The following is a 19,555-nucleotide window of genomic DNA, read 5'->3' as shown; positions in this document are numbered from 1 at the left end:
AGAACCCCACAAGGTTTGGGGACTAAATTCAAAATAATTCAAGGACAATCCATTAGGGGTTATTTCAGTTTTTTGTTTTTTGTTTTTTTTTTAACTATATAAGAAAGCTCCTTAAAATGTAGTATCTTAAAACTACAACATTTTGTTATGTTTCACAATTCTGTGGGTTAGGAATTTGGGTAGGCTTGGGGCAAACTGGTCTTCTCTTCCACGTGGTGTGGACTGAGATCACACACAGCTGCACACACCTGGCCCCGGGCTGTCCCGGAAGGCCAAGGCTTCTGTCAACATCTGGTGCTTAATGCTCTTCCATATGGCCTTTCCACATGGCTAGCGGGGCTTCCTCCCAGCCCGGTGGTCTTAGGGTAGGTTTCCAAGATGGAAGAAGTGGACACCAGCAGTCTTTTTTTTTTTTTTTAAAGATTTTATTTATTTATTCATGAGAGACAGAGAGAGAGACAGAGGCAGAGGGAGAAGCAGGCTCCCCGCGGAGCAGGGAGCCCGATGCGGGACTCGATCCCAGGACCTTGGGATCATGACCTGAGCCGAAGGCAGACACTTAACCGACTGAGCCACCCAGGCGTCCCCCAGCAGTCTTCTTTAAGGCTGGGCCTGAAGTTGGCATGTTGTTACTTCTGCTGTGTGTCATGGTTCATAGCAAGCCGCAAGTGGGGTTGCCCGATAAAATACATGGTGCCCATTTAAATCTGATGAACAAATTCGGATAGACAAAATATTTTTTAGTATAAATCATGCAATATTAGGACATATTTATGCTTAAAAATTATTTGTTGTTTGTCTCAAATTCGATTTTAACTAGACACTTGTATTTTTATCCCAACCTTGTTGGGAGGGGTGGCATGTCATTCAGAGAAGTAAGGAATCAGTGGTGGCCATTCTTAGAAATCCAACATCGCAGGCGTCCATGGAATACATCCCAAAAGGTGGAGATGATATAGCATAATGGTTAAACCTGACACTCCAGAGTCTGAGTTTCAATTCTGTGATTTATGTGATCTGAGACAAGTGATGTCAACCCATCTGTGACTCAGTTTCTTTCTTTTTAAAAAAATATTTTATTTATTTATTTGAGAGAGAGAGAGAAAACAAGAGACAGAGCATGAGTTGGGGAGAGGGGCAGAGGGAGAAGCAAACTCCCTGATGAGCGGAGAGCCCCAGGTGGGGCTGGATCCCAGGACCCCGGGATCATGACTTGAGCCAAAGGTGGACCCTTAACTGACTGAGCCATCCAGGCACCCTGTGACTCAGTTTCTTTATCTTAAAAATGGGGCTATAGTAGTTTGTGTCTCATGGGGGTAGATGGGAGGATTTTATGAGATTAAAATAAAATTCCTGACATATAGCAGGTATTTGATAAACGTTTGTTATCATTAAGGCAGGATTTCAAGCGAGGATCTGGCTAACGTTCCAGTCCTACCTAGTCGGGGAGCCAAGGGCAAAGAGTGGTCCCTCTGAGGGTCACACCTAAGATGGGCACCATATCTAACACTGTCTTTGTACTGGCAGAGAGCTCGGTTGTACATTGGTACTTTCCTTAGGCTTGTCCTGGAAACAAGCCAGCACACACATCCGACATGCGCCCCTGAACCCCTGCCCCCCACTAGTACGGTATTATTCGAAGGAAAGTTTTCTGTTAAGCAAATGGCTTATTTTCATGAAAAGACAGCAGTTCTTAAACTGCTGAGTCTGGGATGGAGTGTTGGGATGGTGGGGGGGACCAGCTGGGGCCTGCTGTATTCTTAGTGCGTGTGATTGTTAACTTATGTGTTACCTTGACTGGGCTCAGGGATGTGGGCATCTCTGGTAAAAGGGATGCTAAAACGTTACTTCTGGCTATGTCTGAGTGGGGTTTCCAGATAAGATTAGCATTTGAATAGGTAGACTGAGTAAAGATCACCCTCACTAATGTGGGTGGGCTTCATACAAATTCATTTAGGGCCTCAGTAGAACAAAAAGGCAGAAGGACGAATTTGCCCTTTTGGCTGGAGTTGGAACATCCATCTCCTCCTATCCTCAGACATCGGTGGGCTTGGTTCTTCGGCTTTTGGACTCCCACCAGGAGTAACACTATCAGCCCCCAGTTTTCAGACCTTTTGATTTAGACCGAATTACACCACCAGCTTTGCTGATTCTCTGCCTGCAGATGGCAGATGGTGGGACCTCTCAGCCTCCATAATTGCATGAGCCAATTCCTATAATAAATCTCCTCTATCATCTATCTATCTATCTATCTATCTATCTATCTATCTATCTATCTATCTATCATCTATCTATCTATCATCTTTCTATCTATCATCATCTAATCTATCACGTTCTATTGGTTCTGTTTCTCTGGAGTGCCCTAATACAGTATGTTAAGAAAAATGACCCTAAACCATAAATAAAGCCAAGAGATGATTTCAGTACCATCACTGAGCATTGATCAACAGTTCACCCGTGCATTATTCAATTTTCTAAGAATATGTTGTTTCACTTCGATAATTATGAAGTTACAGGTGAACATGGAGGTTTCTTCTGGAAGAGATGCAGTTGTTTTTGGTTTCCTGTAAGAAGCAAGCCCAGCTGTGTTGGCTCAGCCCAGTCTGCCTAAAGCTCCCCTTTTCCCTCCCACCAGGCTCTATGATGGTCAGATTTTGTTTCTCTCTCCTCCCTATTTATACCATCCACATTTCTGGCCCCATGCTTTCCCCCCTTCCTGGATGATGTGTAGGCCAAAGTAAATCATTTAGGAATTTAGGATTTAGGAATTTGGAGCTAGAGGTAACCAGGAAAAACATAAACCATTTACACCCTATCCTCTGCTACCTCGGATTCTCCAGACAGGCAGAAATACAGACGTTTTAGCCCCCATGAGACAGGGTTCAAGCCAATTTTATTTGACTCTCAGAAAGATAGTAAACCTCAGTTGACATCTGGGTTTCACAATAAATTTCACCTCTTTCTTTCCCTCTAAAGTTAGTAAGATTGATTTCTGTTGCAATAAAAAAGGTTTTTTCTAAGACATAAAGATAGTTTGATCTTGACTGAAAAGAGCTCTATGGACTTGCAGCTTTTTATTTTGTTTGAATTGGCGATTTATAGAGAAATAATAGCTCATTATTGCTGTAGCATACAATCTGGCCCCTGGCTAGTTATAATGGAGATTTCTGTAGCTGGGGCTCCATCCAGCCCCGCAAAGTCAAATGATCACTATCTCCTTCCTATACTCAAATATCACATGGACCATTTCTCCAATATCACAGAAGGGCAATATCCCCTATCTAGCCTTTTCGGTTGCTGTGGCATTCAGTGCTCCTTTCTATATTTGAGAACTCTCACCGATAGGAGGAAGACAGAATCTGACTCCCACTCTGGGACCACTGAAGGCGGTCCTAGGGCTCTGGAAGGTAGAAGTGCACGTAGCATGTCAGGGGATGTAACGTATCCATGCTGAATGTGGTAATATTGATGGGTGTACAATAGGGATGCTGCCAAACAGGTGGATGTTCCTGACTCTGGCTTGAACTTCAGGGAATGATGGGAAGGCATAGGAACAGATGGAGATGAGATGTGGTTGGATGCGATAAGGATGGTACAGGATCGTGTCAGTGGCTTTGTCCTGCAGCTGAGCCGTGTTGAATGCTCAGGGGCGGCAGTGCTGGCCATAGCAATGGGGAATGCTCAAAGGTGATGCTCCCCAGTGGGGGAACCTGCACAGACCATTCCTGTGGCAGGTGTTCAGCTGTGTTTGGCCATTCTTGGTTCCTGTCCCAGCTGGGATCTCTAGGCTTCTCTTCTATTTCATGAGCTCCCAGATACCTTTCTAACAAATTCCTTTTCTGCTTAAGTTAAGAACCCTAATTCGTACAGCGGCCTTGACACCTTTATTCCTAGGCTGCAGACCAGGGGGTTCAGCATGGGGATCACAATGGTGTAGAGCACAGAGAGGGCCTTGTTATAGGCTGAAGCCCTTTCTGGGTTGGGTTGGACATATACAAAGAACATAGACCCGTAGAGGAGGGAGAGGACAGTGAGGTGGGAGGCACAAGTGGAGAAAGCTTTGCTCTGGGCCTCCAGGGACCTCATCCTACAGATAGTGATCAGGATGTAGGTGTAAGAGACCAAGATGCCTGACACCATGGGGACAGTAACCAAAGCAGAAAAGAAGAGCAGGATGACGTTGGCTACAGTGGTGTCTGAGCAGGCCAGGTGGAGCACGGGGGGATGTCACAGAAGAAGTGATCAATGATGTTGGGACCACAGTAGGGCAAGATGAAGGCATTCCCTGTCTGCACAGCTGAAATGGACACCCCCACAGCATAGGAGCCCACCACCAGCTGGATGCACAAGCACTTGGACATGATGGTGTGGTAGAGGAGAGGGTAGCAGATGGCCACAAATTGGCCATAGGCCATGATGGCCAAGAGCAGGCACTCCCCTGTGCCATGGAGGATCATGAAGGCCATCTGGACCACAGAGCCTGCAAACGAGATGGACTGGTCCACGGTGAGGAAGCTGGTCAGCAGCCTGGGGGTGAACATGGAGGAATTGCAGATGTCTAGGAAGGGGAGCACGCTCAGGAGGAAGTACATGGGGGTGTGGAGGGAGGAGCTGGTACGGATCAGGTCTATCATGCCCAGGTTGCCCACTGGTGTCACAGCGTAGATCAGCAGGAAGACGCCAAAGAGATGTTTTTGGTCGGCCTGGTCTGTGAGGCCCAGCAGGATGAATCTCATCAGCATGGTGTGATTCTGCCCTGATGTCATTCTGCTGGTATGTTACACACGGGACAATGGCCAAGGGTAAGAGAAACAGGGATGTTAACATTCTCATCAAAGAGGTAGCCTTTAACATCTCCTACCACCGAAGAGCCCATGTATCTCCGAGTGGCAGACTTGTCCCCAAACTCCACATCAATCTCATCCTGTCACACTCATGCTGAGGTTCTAAGGGTTCTCTGTCCCCCTTAGGACGACGTCTACTTTCCTCTGCTTCCACATCACGTGTGTTTTGTGCCACCTCCATGCTATCCTGCTCTCAGTTTGCAATTCTGAACAATTTACTTCTACAAACACACTGAGCTATTGCAAATGTCTATGCCTTTTCAAATTCTATATTTTCTTGTTGGAATGTCCTTCGGTCTCTCCAAACCCAGTTTAGAGGTTCATCTCCTCCCTCCCTCCCCTGAATTTCACAGATACTCCTTCAGTCAAATTCATGGCACTCTATTTTAACATGAAAAAAAAATGCCCATCCATCTTTCCTGTTGGACTTTCTCACTCCTGGTAGGAGGAGAGTTACTTCCTATCTCAGGAATTTGTGCTCTGGTATCAATCACAGCGCCAGTGTCAATGAATAAATATAAATTAATGATCAATTCGGTAAGAAAATCTTCCTCATTGCAAACCCCGCAGCAAATCCTATTGGCTCTACCTCCAAAATGTGTACCAACTTCCCACCCCTTCTTTGCAAGACACCCTCATACCCTGCTTGATTAATTGCAAATTGCTCTGAGCTGGTGTCCTGCTTCCCTATTAGGAGGAGCAGCTGGGGCGAGCCTGTCACTGCACCCAAGAGAAAGGCAGGATGCTCACAATGGCTCTGTGAGTTTGGCCACTACTCCATCACTTCCTTTCACCTCTCTGGCCTCTTGTCTGCTCTTTTCCCTCTCACTTATTCTGCTCCAGCTACTCATGTCTCCTCGCCCCTCTTAGGACACGCAGGAGGGATTCAGGACCTCCGCGCTACTGTCCCTGCCCCTCGTCCCTTGGAGCACTCTTGCTCCTGGTCGCCACAGGGCTCCTTCCCTCATTTCCTTTAAGTTCAGGCTCCAGTGTCACCTGCATGTCAAGCCCTCTCTAAGCATCTTTTTTTTTTTTTTTAAAGATTTTATTTATTTATTTGAGAGCGAGAGAATGAGAGACAGAGAGCATGAGAGGGAGGAGGGTCAGAGGGAGAAGCAGACTCCCCGTTGAGCAGGGGGAGCCCGATGTGGGACTCGATCCCGGGACTCCAGGATCATGACCTGAGCCGAAGGCAGTCACTTAACCAACTGAGCCACCCAGGCGCCCCTCTAAGCATCTCATTTACAATGAAACCCTGTCTTACCCCGGCACTCGCTATCCCTCTTCTCTGTTTCCTTTTTGTCCTCATAGGACTTTTTCTCTTCTAATATGCGACACACACATGACATATTGCTTTTGCCTACGAGCTCTGTCTTGATGTCAGGATGCTAGAACCGTGGAGCTGGGCATTTGTGTCAGTTTCATTCATTGCCGTATCTTCAGCGACTGGCACATAGTAGGCTCTCAGTAAACACTTGTGGCATGGGGGAAGGGAAGCTGGAAAGAAGATACAGAGTCTCTTTGAGGTAAATCAGGCTGCAAAGAGGATGGTTACTACCCAGATGGGTGGGTTCAGAATGCTTTTTGCCCAAGTCAGGTGGTAAAAATTGGAGAATGATTATGATAAGAAGTGGGAAAGAGTGGAATCGGGGGATGATGCCCCGTGAAACCCAGTGCCTCTGAAAGCTGGGGCCTGTGGTGCCTAGTTGTCCAGTTGCACCCATGCTCCGCTCTTCCAGCCTAGGAGTTTTGGCCCAAATCCCTGAATTCATAGCCCTCATCTTGACTCTCTGACAACCACACATTTTTAATTCGAGTTGCTGTGGAGGCTTTAGGGTGATTCTTTTCAGATGAGTGTATGCTTTGCATCCTATACTGATAACTTTGGTAGGATCTCTTTATAAGATGATAAATTTTTGTAACAATTCTATCATTTAATATGAACTTGAATACATATTTGGATATACACATATTGGATATACTATTTGAGGGGTTGAAACAATTAAGAGTATCTGCTTAATTTGACTCAAATTAAGGAGGATGATTGGCTAAGTTGAATGAGCTGAATTTATGTTTGATTTGACTGCTAAAATGCAGAAGAACATTTGATCTATTAAATACATAGGTTTTGATTTAGTAATTTTCTGGAGTTGTTTAAATGCTCATGAAGGCATTTGAAGGGCTTGGGAAATCAGGTACATTAAATTTGTGATTGTAGTTTAAAAGGTTGAAGAACATTTAATTAATCATGTTTATATATAGTGTTTAAATGTTTAAGAGAATTTGCTTCTGTGGATTTTGTGTGTGTGTGACTTTGAATTGTTTAAGAGAATTTAACTGTAAACAGTGCTTAAATTATTTGGGGGAATTTAATGTTAGATTTTGAGGCTAAGGGAACATTAACCAAGGATCAAGTGTGATTATTTTAAATTCTAACAAACATTACTAGATCTAAAATTCAATTGATTATATCTGAAAGTTGCATTTAATGGCCTAAGAAAAACTGAGTTCTAAATTTACAACTTAAAATATTATGATCAATTGACAAATGGCTTTAGAGAATCCTTTCCATGCACAAAAGATCTGGACATCAAAAAAAAAAAAAGTCACTGGCGTAACATGACACATTGTGGGAGCTCAAACACTGGTGGATTTGAATGTATTGAGGGGAGAATCATGAAGGAGCCACAAGACTGGGCATCTTTAGTCTTGGAGGAGTTGGGTTGGGAACACAGGGAGTTTCAGGGAATTCTGCCGGGAGCCACCAGATCTGCCTGTGGTCCCAGTTATGCTACACTTGTGATATGCCACTGGGCAAGGATTGGAGACAGCTGAGTCCTGTGCACCGATCTGCTTCGTCTGGGCTTTTGGGATTCCCAGGAGGACTGAGATGGTCAAAACAGATGCGCTTCAGAGAGAATGGGGAGCTTATAATGATCCCAAGTGGCTGTGGAGTGAGGAAGACATGTTACAATGGAGGAAACATATTTGTTGAGCTCCTGCTCTGGGCTCTTCTCTAGGTCAGGTACTCCCCTCACCCCAACCTGATTTGAGAACTGAGTAACCTGCTTGAGGTCCCAAAAAGATGAACTGATATCTGAACTTGAATGACCATCTGGACAGTGTTTGGCAGAATCCTCTATTCACTAGGGAGGGATAATAGCTGGGGGAAAGCGCATAAAGAACACAAGCTGGAGAAATTATTTCATGAGAATCGAGAGATAAAATAAGGCAACCAGAGCTGAACAGTAAAACCCAATCATTCAGCCAGCCAAAGTCAGCACGAGGTCCTCACAGGAAGGCTTTTTAGGTGAAGTCATTGTCAAGTTCCCAGTCACCTGATGGTAGAAAGGTGACCCAGATGTGCAGAATGTCTTCCATCTGCAGAACACTGAGATCTGCAGTTCTTGTCCTCAGTGGCAGGTCTCTGGAATCCCACCAGGGAAATTGGGACCCCCCCCAGAGCCTCTAGACTCTGAATACGCACCCTTTGGAGTTTCCACGTTGGTGGAACACTGACACATGGGTAACACAAGGCAATGCTACTCTGTTCCAGTAACCAACTGTTCCAAGTTGGATCCCTGTTCCAAGAATCAACTCTGCTGGGGACTCCCCAAGAGGGTTCTTGAAAGTGTTCGTTGAGTGAATCAATTTCATTGAATTTTCAGGTGGATGGAGGTATAGAAAGAACAAGGGGATTCTCTTTCAATTTTAGTTGTTGTTTTTTCGAGTGGGAAATATATTCCAGTGGTACAAAATTCAAAAGGGACTACATTGAAAATAAGTCCTCAACCTGCCTGTTCCCTGCTGATTCCCCAGCCACTCAGCAATCTGCCTCAGAAGCTACCAGTTTCTTGTATATCTTTCCATGGTTAGTCACTGCTTATATAAGCAATATGTGAACCTATATTTTCTCCTCTTTTTATAAAGATACAAATGGTAGCAAACTATACACGTTGTTCTGTACCTTGTTTCTATTTTTTTATTTAACTTATTTTGGGGCTCTTTCCAGGACAGTAATTAAGGGCTGCCCATCTTTCCCCACCAAACGCTGCGCAGTGTTGCATTTTATAACATTTCAGCAGTTTCCCGCTGAGGGACTTTGAAATTGTTGCCACTCTTTTACGATGAGCAGCAAAACAGCACCTATCTTAAAGCCATTTAGGGTTAAAGCAATTTGCAATCCAGAGCGTGGAGACCTCAGTAAAAGATATTCGCATGCACCTCTGATAAGGCGTTCATGCTGGACCGTTCACAGTTTTGGGGGCGGGGGAGACAGAAGAAACCTGGCAGGTTCGCAGAGGGGTTCTGCTTAGCTTTCTCTTGCTTCTTTCTCTTTTTTCCTCCCAATCAAATGGGACAGAGGCTCACAAGCTATTGTTACGGATCTTTAGCACCTGGTCACCAAAATGGAACTTGTACACCTGCAGCTTCGACATCACTGCGTGCTCCTTAGAAATGCAGAATCTGGTTCTTCAGACCCACTACTGAATTGGATTTGCATTTTAACTAGACCCGCAGCTGACTTCTCTTCTGGTTCGAGTTTGAGACATGCTGAGGGGCAGCCCGAGTAGACTGAGTTCCTGGGCCAGTCGATGCCTGGGGAGAGGGACAGAGAGAAGAAGACTCCTAGTCCCCAGTTGTGAAACTCCCTCACAGGGACCTCTGGGTCAAGACTGGCCCTAAAAGTGACCACACATTTGGTGTGAATGTCTGGAAGTGACTGGGGGGTGGGGGCTGAAGGGGGGAGTGTCGTGAAGGCGGGGGACTTGCTGAAGGAGAGAGCCCCTGAGAAGTAGACACTCTGGTTCCAGCCCAGATGCGAGAATGTCAGACAGTGCCCCGGCCACGGGCGGCCTCCTCCCTTGCCCAAGAGGAAAACTCACTATCCTCTGTGTAGGGTATTGAAGTTGCCTTTTTAAAAAAGATGTTTTTATATAAATGAATGGAAGAGACGTCCTGAACTTAATAACCAACCCTAGGGGCAACCTCACAGATGGGATCTCAGGAGCCAACTTATTGGTCCAGAGGCCCAGAGCCCAGGAGTACATGCAGACTTTGAAAGTCTGGCATTGAGAACCCAGCCCCGTGGAGCAATGGCGAACATAAATGGCCTGGAACAGCTCGGGGACAGAGAGATTCTCCACCCTTCCTCCTCCACCCACCCCCAACCATTGCAAACCGTACCACCGAATAGCTGAACCTTTCATTGCCTTTTAGGAGGGTTTCTTCCAACCACTGCTGCCTCCTTGGGCCAGTGGCTTGTTTGGGGGAAGCACCATTGCCTTGAAGGGAAGCAGTGAAGAGCACAGGGACTTCGTACTGGCCTGATCTGGATTTGAGTCCCATTGTCAGCCATGACTAGTGTTGTGACCTTGGGCAAGTTATTGAACCTCACTCAGTTTTGTCTGCCCTCAGGGCTGCCATGAAGATTACAGGACATGATGCATTGGAAACACTTGTCCGTGTGTTTGGCAGAGAGAAAAAAATCAGTGCTTGTTATGATTTCTAAATGGGGACCTGAAGGGACAGGGAAGGAAGGGAAGCAAAGGAGAGGAGGTGGGGACTGCCAGCGAGCACACTGACCTGTGGAGAAGCAGGGACCATCTCCCTCATCAAGCCCAGCTCCCAGAGCCCCCTGGAGTGACCCCCCCACCCCACCCCGTGACGTTGGCTTCCTCAGACAAGCTCTAGAGGCAGGTGCTCCCAGTCAGTGTGGGCAGACTTTTGGATCTCTCCTCCCTAGGAAGGCATCTGGCTGAGCTTTTATCTGGCCTTTCCACCTGGACCTGTGAGAATTACCTCAGTTTAGATGGTCCCAGGGGCTGAGCAAGAAGCCAACAACTGGTGGTCCAGGATGCCCAGGGAGTGATGCCTGGAGATGCAGCTCCTGTTGGTATGTGAGGTCGGGGACCCCTCGGGGCTCTGGGTACAGGGCTGACCCTCCCCATTTACCAAGTCCCTCCCCTGAGAGACTCTCCTCAAGTTTAATGAGCGTGAGGCTCCAGAGGGGAAGAACTGCACAGAAACCCACTCAACACAATATCACCTTCCTAGGGGCTTGAGGCAATTAATTTTCCCCCTCATTAACAGCAGAGAGGTTGTTAGTGATCTTCTTCCTCTTTCTTATAAGACCTGGGACCCAATAAGGCTCACTAACTTTTTTTTCTGATGACACAGAAAATCACCAGTAATAATAATGATAGCAACTAACATGCGTGTAGTTTAGCAATAGCTTGCATGTAATGTTCTTTTATCTTCAAATTGCTAAAAGCACTGAAGAAGATAAAAGAAGATAAAGCACTCTCCCCCCCTGGGTGCTTTCCACCTGCATTCCTCTTCATGTGCTCATCCACCCTGGTCCAGGACCACATTTCACAACTTCGGGGGACCTCGTTCACACTGCATTCTTGGTGACTGTCACCCCTGGAGCACTCCAACCACACCAACTGCTGGTCCCAACTTAGACCTGTCGTTATCACGGCTTTGGGTGCCTCCATCTGGGGCCAGCCTTTCCTTCTCGCAGCTGCTGCTCTGGAATCCGTCCCCGCCACCTGAGCCATCCCACCTCCCTTTCCTTGTGAATGGCTGTGGCTTCAGTTCCGGTTTCTTTCTATTGGATTGCAGGGATGCTTCATGCCTGTGTGGCTCTGAGATATGATAGGGCTTGGCTTTATCTTGAGGATCAGGTTGAACATCCTTCTGACAGAGGGACCTGTATGAATGTTTGTTTATTTAAGAATACTTCTATCATAGGGGCTCCTGGGTGGCTTAGTCGGTAATGCTTCTGCCTTCGGCTAAGGTCATGGTCCCAGGGTTCTGGGATCGAGTCCCGTGTCCGGCTCCCTGCTCAGCGAGGAGCCTGCTTCTCCCTCTGCCTGCCACTCCCTCTGCTTGTGCTCTCTGTCTCATAAAAAAAAAAAAAAAAAAAGAATACTTCTATCATAGAAGATAAGAGAAACTGTCAACTCATTTCAATTAAAAAACAAAAACCGAACAAGAAGCCAACTCTGCCAGCACCCTTGATTTTAGACTTCTAGTGTCCAGAACCATGAGAATATATATTTCTTTTGCTTAAGCCAAAAAAATAATAAAAAAGAAAAGAAGAGGGCGCCTGGGTGGCTCAGTTGGTTAAGCGACTGCCTTCGGCTCAGGTCATGATCCTGGAGTCCCTGGATCGAGTCCCGCATCGGGCTCCCTGCTCGGCAGGGAGTCTGCTTCTCCCTCCGACCCTCCCCCCTCTCATGTGCTCTCTCTCATTCTCTCTCTCTCAAATAAATAAATAAAATTAAAAAAAAAAATTAAAAAAAAAAAAGAAAAGAAGAGAAACTAAGTATAGAGCCAGGGAGCTTGTGAGAAGCAAAGTGGAGAATGTGTACGATGAATATTTATGGGAACGCATGAAAGGACGGGGAAGCAGCACATAATTGTGAAGCACAGGGGACAGACAGTTCCGTGAAGTGCTTGGCATTCATGAGATCTGAAATCAGCTCGCTGGGCTCCTGCCCGCTTTTGGGTCCACTTGTTCTCTGCCCAGGACGTGCCGAGAAAAGGCACGGTTGCTCCGCCTGTCACTGGCCAGGTACACTCACTCCTGCATCTTTCTGCTGGAACACATGTGGCTCCGGACGCCTTCTGTCCTCTTTGTTTATCTCCCACTCAATGTGCGCAGGACCATGTGTCAGTAGGGAGGCTGATGTGGCAGAGAAAGAGAACAGGAGAGTGACAGAGAGATGCAGGCACACGCACACACACACACACACACACGGGATCCAGGTAGCGTGGTTCTTCTGCCCTGCCTGAGCATCTCTTTCTGCTTTCCTCTCCCTGTCTCTTGGTATTAACAAACCATTCTTCTTCTTCTTCTTTTTTTTTTTATTAAAGATTATTTATTCATTTATTTGAGAGAGAGAGAGAGAGGGAGAATGCAAACAGGGAGGAGCGGCCGAGGGAGAGGCAGCAGACTACCGGCTGAGCAGGGAACCCGATGCAGGGCTCGATCCCAGGACACCGGGATCATGACCCAAGCCAAAGGCAGATGCTTAACTGACTGAGCCACCCAGGCGCCCCTTAGCAAACTATTCTTTTTGAACATCTTAATTTTGTCCTCGAGCCTCTCTGCTCAACACCCTCCCTGGGGCCTCCTGTTGCACCACGATAATCTCGCATGTGGGCAAGAGCACTTTAACCCCATCTCACGAGCCGTAGCAGGTTTTGTCCCATCAGTGGGCAGCTTGGCACGTGAAGCGCATGAAGGAAGCTTCAGGGAGGTGGGAGAGAGATCGGAAGGGAATCCTGGGCTCTCGGCACCAAGTGTTTTTCTGGACAGTTTTGTCATGACTACCCACATGTCTCTTTGTGGGATCTTGGCCCGAGTTCTTCTTCAGTGTCTCCATCACCTCTAGCCCAGCGCTTCGAATCTCAGGTTCTTCTCATTCTGCTGAATTCTCTGCTCTGAATCTGACAAGCCTGCTTCGTTCTCTGTATTGGGTACCCCAAGGCAGCGTCTGAGGCCTGGAAGAGCTGTAAGGATGGACTATGGCAAGGCTGCTACTCCAAGGTGACGCTGTATGGGGCTGCCCCTTTCCTCCTGTGCGTTTGGAGACCATTTTCTGCCTCACTGGGAAATGGTCTGATGCAAAACAGTTTTGTTAGGCAGGTAGCTTGTTTGTGTGAGGGAAATCCAGCCTCAAGACTCGTGAAGCTGGGATGGAGTGCTGGGGTAGAGAGATTTGTAGAAGGCTTGGAAAAGGTGGTGGGTTGGGGCGCCTGGGTGGCTCAGTCACTAAGCATCTGCCTTTGGCTCAGGTCACAGTCCCAGGGTCCTGGGATCAAGCCCCGCATCGGGCTCCCTGCTCAGCAGGAAGCCTGCTTCTCCCTCTCCCACTCCCCCTGCTTGTGTTCCCTCTCTCGCTGTCCCTCTCTCGGTCAAATAAATAAATAAAATCTTAAAAAAAAAAAAGAAGAAAAGGTGGTGGGTGTCCTCTGGAGGGACCCACAAGCTCCCTCGGCAGGGTCCCAGTGTGGTGTATCCTTTGGATCCTGACTATCCTATCCCATTCACGGTTATATTCTACTGCTTTGAATATCGATCTTGTATCCAGTGACCTTGCTCAGCTCACAGTGGTTTATCTGCAGATTCCTTTGGGTTTTATATGTACACAATCACATCATCTGCAAATAATGGCTGTTTCATTTCAATGCTTATTACAAGGGTGTGGACCTCCCACATAATATTGAATAGAATTGTGTTAGTGAACAAACTTGTCTCATTCTTGATCTCAGGAAGAGTGCCTTCAATATATTACCATTAAGCACAATGTTTGCTGTAGTATGTTTTTGGTTTTGGTAGATATGCTTTATCAGACTAAGGAAATGCCTTTTATTATTTTTTTAAAATTATTTTTAAAGGTTTTATTTATTTATTTGACAGAGAAAGACACAGCGATAGAGGGAACATAAGCAGGGGGAGTGGGAGAGGGAGAAGCAGGCTTCCCGCCAAGCAGGGAGCCCGACGCGGGGCTCGATCCCAGGACCCTGAGATCATGACCTGAGCTGAAGGCAGACGCTTAATGACTGAGCCACCCAGGCGCCCCAAGGAAATGCCTTTTAATTTCTGGCTTGCTAGAATTTAAAATTTAGAATTTAAATGTAGATTTTATTTATTTATTTTTTAAAAAGATTTTATTTATTTGACAGAGAGAGACACAGCGAGAGAGGGAACACAAGCAGGGGGAGTGGCAGAGGGAGAAGCAGGCTTCCCGCTGAGCAGGGCGCACGATGCGGGGCTCGATCCCAGGACCCTGGGATCATGACCTGAGCCGAAGGCAGAGGCTAAATGACTGAGCCACCCAGGCGCCTCTAAATGTAGATTTTAAAAGAATCACTAAGAAGCATTAAATTTTATCAAATATATTATTCTGCATTTAGTGAGGTGATCATAGAGTTTTTCTTTCTGTATTCCAAAAACCTGGTCACTTACATTGATTAATATTCAAACATTAAATGAATCTTGTTTGTATTCTTGGAACAAATACAAGAATTAATCCAGGAATATAACTTTGAGATGTATGACCCTTCTTAGATATCACTGGATTTAATTTGCTGACATTTTTTTTTAAAGATTTATTTATTTATTTGAGAGAGCGAGAATGAGAGAGAGTACATGAGAGGGGGGAGGGTCAGAGGGAGAAGCAGTCTCCTCGCTGAGCAGGGAGCCCGATGCGGGACTTGATCCCGGGACTCCAGGATCATGACCTGAGCCGAAGGCAGTTGCTTAACCAACTGAGCCACCCAGGCGCCCCTGCCGACATATTTCTTATGGCGTTTGCATCTATTATCATGAGAGAGGTTGACTTATAATTTTCTTCTCTGTTCTTGTGCCATTATGGATTCAGTTGACATTAGCTTCATAAAAGACTTAGGAAATGATCCCTTTTGTTTCCTTAAATGTTTGGAAATTTCACTTGTGAAGCCCTCCTGGACCAGGAGTTTTCTTTGTGGGAAGATTCAGTTTCTTGATGAAGTATAGAATTATATATGTTCTTACTCTTCTCGTGTAAGTTCTGGTAAGTTTGGTAGATATCGGAGATGCTGAAGTCAAGTTCACACGGGCTTCATTCCTACATGTACAGGTGGAAGGACCCCTAGATGTGGGTGAGGAATCCCAGGTTAGACTAATGGACCCAGCTCAGTGTTCTGATGGTGCTTGGCAGGGAGTTATAATGGGAGGGTTGTAAAAACTCCCCCATTTATCGGCGGTGGCATAAGCTTCTACCAGTTTGACCACATCCAGAAAACTAGATATTCTTTTGGATACCATCAGGTTGAGGTCTCTATTAGGATTACTTCAGCAAGTCCAGCTCCAGTGGAGACTGAGGTGAAAAGCTGCAGGGCATCAAATAGAGGAGATCTGTGACCAGTGCTGAGTCCGAATATTCTGAATGTAGAGAGGGTGAAAGAAATCAAGGATGTAGCAAGAATAAAGAATTCAGCTCCTCTGGGGATTTGCGGATAATGAGAGGAGACTGGCTCACTAATGAGTCTGGGCGGTTTCCAGGGAGGGGCAGAGGAAGTGGGACTGGGACGGGAGGTTAAGGATGGGGCTGTTACTGATAATGTCAGAGTCCATGGCAATGAGGAGCTGAGAGAGAGCGGCTGTGCAGCGGAGGTCAGGAGCTGAAGGGTCAAGAGTTTTAGAAGGATCAGTGGTGACATTGCTCTCCACCTTGGCTGCATAGTGTCATCACCTAGAGGGTTAAAAGAAGTCGATGCCTTGGTCCTTTATAGACCAAATTAAGCAGAATATCTGTGGGCTAGATTTTAATATAGGTATATATATATCTTAAAGCTCTCTAGGTGATTCTCATGTGCAGCAGGGATTGAGAACTTCTGAGTTGCAAGGGTATCAGAATCACCAAAACCGTGATCTTGGGCCAGGAACTACCACTTTTCCATAACAAGGGGAAAGACCCACTGCTATAGACGGTATTCACAGGAGGGCTGGTGGGCTGGATAGCGACAACCTGAGAGGACTTTTTAACATTTTTAAGGTTGCTGCTGGGGTCGTGGGGAAGTGAAAATGGGTTGGAGGGGCCAATGAGGAAAAAAAAGGAGTATTCCTTTGCTTAAAACCCACGGTGGTCCCCCATCTGGTTCAGAATGGAAGTCTAGGCTCCTCCCAGGGTCTGCAAGGCCTTACTCGGGCTCTTCTTGCCCCTCACCCTGAGTAGTTCCTTGGCTCTCCCTCTTGCCCATTCTTCTGCTGCCACCCCGTTTCCTTGTCTGCCTTCCATCCCCAGTTTCTGCTCAAATGTCATCTTATTAGATTTTTAAAAAAATTTTATTATTTATTTATTTGCCAGAGATAGAGAGAGTGAGCACAAGCAGGGGGAGCTGAGCTGCAGGCAGAGGGAGAAGCAGGCTCCTCCCTGAGCAAGAAGCTGGATGCGGAACTCGATCCCAGGACCCTGGGATCTTAACCTGAGCCAAAGGCAGATGCTTAATGACTGAGCCGCCCAGGCATCCCGAGAGACTTTGCTGATCTTATTTAAATACCAATGCCAGGGCGCCTGGGTGGTGCAGTTGGTTGAGTTGGTCCAACTCTTGGTTTTGGCTCAGGTCATGGTCTCAGGGTCGTGAGATCGAGCCCTGCATGGGGCTCTGTGCTCAGTGCGGAGTTGACTTGAGATTCTCTCTCCTTCTCCCTCTGCCCCTCCCGTTTGTGTTCTCTCTTTCTCTCTCTAAAACAAATAAATAAATCGATCTTTAAAAATAAATAAATAACAATGCCTAACCCTCTGCCCTCTTGCTTCCTAGCACTTACTACCATCTGCAATGGCACGTGCGTACTTATTTTCTCTGGTCTGCCGTCTCTACAAGAACGTAAGCTCCAGGAGTTCAGGCACAGCCGTCTGTTTTATTCACTGATGTGTTCCCAGGGCCTAGAGGGCAGTGGAACAGAATAGATGCTCAATGAATGTGTGAGAAATGAATGAATATATAGAGCAAATGAAAAAAAAAAACGAGTCGTGAAACTGAATGTCCAACATGATCCTGTGTGTGTGCGTGCATGTGTGTGTGTGTGTGAGCGCGTGCCCATAAGCTACATATACCTAGAGGTCTGTAAGGATATGGGCCAGGTGTTCACAATGTTACCGCAGGGCCGGGGAATGGGGTGGGACTTTCACTTTATACCTTTGGATGGCTGAACTTTTCCAGCTATCATGTATGTCCCCTGCCAGCCCCCCTCCCTTTGCCTCCAACAATAGAAAGGAAGACATGAAGACCACCTGACTTCGGTGAGAGGGAAGGGGGCGGCGGTGGGCAACTTGGAGCAAATATCGGCCAAGTCTGGTCTGAATCCAGATGAATGTCCGAAATGGAGGCTGCCAGGTCTGAATAGAAACAAAGATTAGGGGATCAGGCTCCGAGGGAAGATCTGAGCTTGTGCATTTATTTCGTGAATTTCCTGCAGGTTCAAATCTGTGACGAGAAGGTATAAAATATCACATCACCCACTGGCCAAGCTACAGATGAGAAATGCCGATTCTGCAGGAAAAAGCAAAGACCTAGAGATGATAGAAATAGGAATTTCTGAACTGGATTCCTTTAAGGTCGCACACTGTAAATTTGGGTGCGTAGCTTTTCCATGTTCTGATCGAAGGCGAAGTTAACTAGGTGAAGCTATCTGGCTGGGAAAGAAGTAGTGAAACATGTAGTGAAACAGTTAATGAAAAGTACAGGACCCTGGGATTACAGAGGCAGGCTGTTTTAGATAAACAGGTTGTTCAGCTGAGAGAATGGGGCACATTGTACAAAGTTTGGAGAAAGCGCAAATGGGTTTGTGGGTCCATGCTAGTCTCGGTATTCAAGTTTGGTCATTTGTACAGAGGATTAATTTACCTTTGAATGGATTGTTGTCTTCCTTTGGTATCTGTTAGCCGACTGAGAGTTAATTTGTTTCTAAAACAGCACAGGGCTTTTTTGGTTTCACCTAGGAGAATGAATGGGTCTATTTTCTTTCAAGGTTGCGCATTTTTCTGCCTTTCATCCAGGCAGAGATAAGACCTGGAGGGCCAGCCGAGTACAACAGGCTATTCTTGTTAATTCAGATGTGACTGGGCACCCCAGTAGCCTCTGTTCTTGACCCTACACCCACCTTGAAGCAGGAGCATTGTTATGTTTCCCAGAAAGCACAGCCAATGCAACAAAGAATGAATGAATAATGATAATTTTACTGAAAGTCTTGGGGAAACCAAAAAGCTCTACTGAATCCTGGGGAGACAGTTTCGGTTATGACAAAACCTATAAAAATTCCCATTAGTCATATATGATTTCCTTCCAAAGGGGAAAGATTTCACATTTCCTTCATCTCTTTTCTCTCTGTTCTTTTTTTTTTTTTAAAGATTTTATTTATTTATTTGACAGAGAGAGACACAGCGAGAGAGAGAGAACACAAGCAGGGGGAGTGGGAGAGAGAGAAGTAGGCTCCCCGCCGAGCGGGGAGCCTGATGCGGGGCTCGATGTGGGGCTCGATGCGGGGCTCGATGCGGGGCTCGATCCCAGGACCCTGGGATCATGACCTGAGCCAAAGGCAGACGCTTAACGACTGAGCCACCCAGGTGCCCCTTCTCTGTGTTCTTAAGCAGAACAACTGAATCCCTTTCCAAGTCTCCACCTTGTCCTCCTGTCTATCCCTCAGCCTGGCACACGGAGGGCCCTTGGGAGCATCCGCCCCCCTGTGGTCCCTGTGGCACCCTCTGCCTGCCCGCACTGGGTGTCCTATGGGCGCAGGCCCCTCTTGGACTGCCTGGGGTTTGTTGGTCTCACCTGACAGCCTTATGGTTCAAAGGAACGGGAGGCAGGGAGGGATTTCCAGTTCGGCCCCTCCGCCACTTACTTCTTCCTCTGTGTCGCTGACCGCTCCCAACCCCCCAGGAGCAGCATCCTTGGGTGAGTTCCGTATCTTGTCATATCTTTGTTTTTCAGGTGAAGACCCTGGGCCTTGCCTTAGACAAAAAAACAAAAACAAAACCAAAAAACTATAATAAGCACCTCTCCCCACCCCCAACACTGCTGCATTTCACTGCAGTGTTTCCCCGAGGCAGACGCTCTTCTCCAGATTCGTTCTGAACTGAACCGAAAAACAGAAAAGTCCCAAGTACGCAACTACTAACTGTTATAATCCATGCCTTTAAAACACCTTCGTG

At 46.7% G+C, this 19,555-nt stretch overlaps 1 protein-coding gene across 1 annotated transcript; it reads right to left on the bottom strand.

Moving 5' to 3' along the window:
- Positions 1-3,843: 3,843 nt before the first annotated feature.
- LOC123857971 (olfactory receptor-like protein HbT3) lies at positions 3,844-4,766 on the bottom strand. Its single transcript, XM_045895256.1, is given in 2 exon segments — positions 3,844-4,226; positions 4,229-4,766. Coding segments are annotated over 2 exon segments (921 nt in total).
- Positions 4,767-19,555: the final 14,789 nt, after the last annotated feature.

The sequence above is a fragment of the Mirounga angustirostris genome, unplaced genomic scaffold (assembly GCF_029215605.1).
Source record: "Mirounga angustirostris isolate CCGP_5_RB_7025 unplaced genomic scaffold, mMirAng1.0.hap1 SCAF_13, whole genome shotgun sequence".
Classification (NCBI taxonomy): domain Eukaryota; kingdom Metazoa; phylum Chordata; class Mammalia; order Carnivora; family Phocidae; genus Mirounga; species Mirounga angustirostris.
This window is presented reverse-complemented; position numbering and strand designations above follow the sequence as displayed.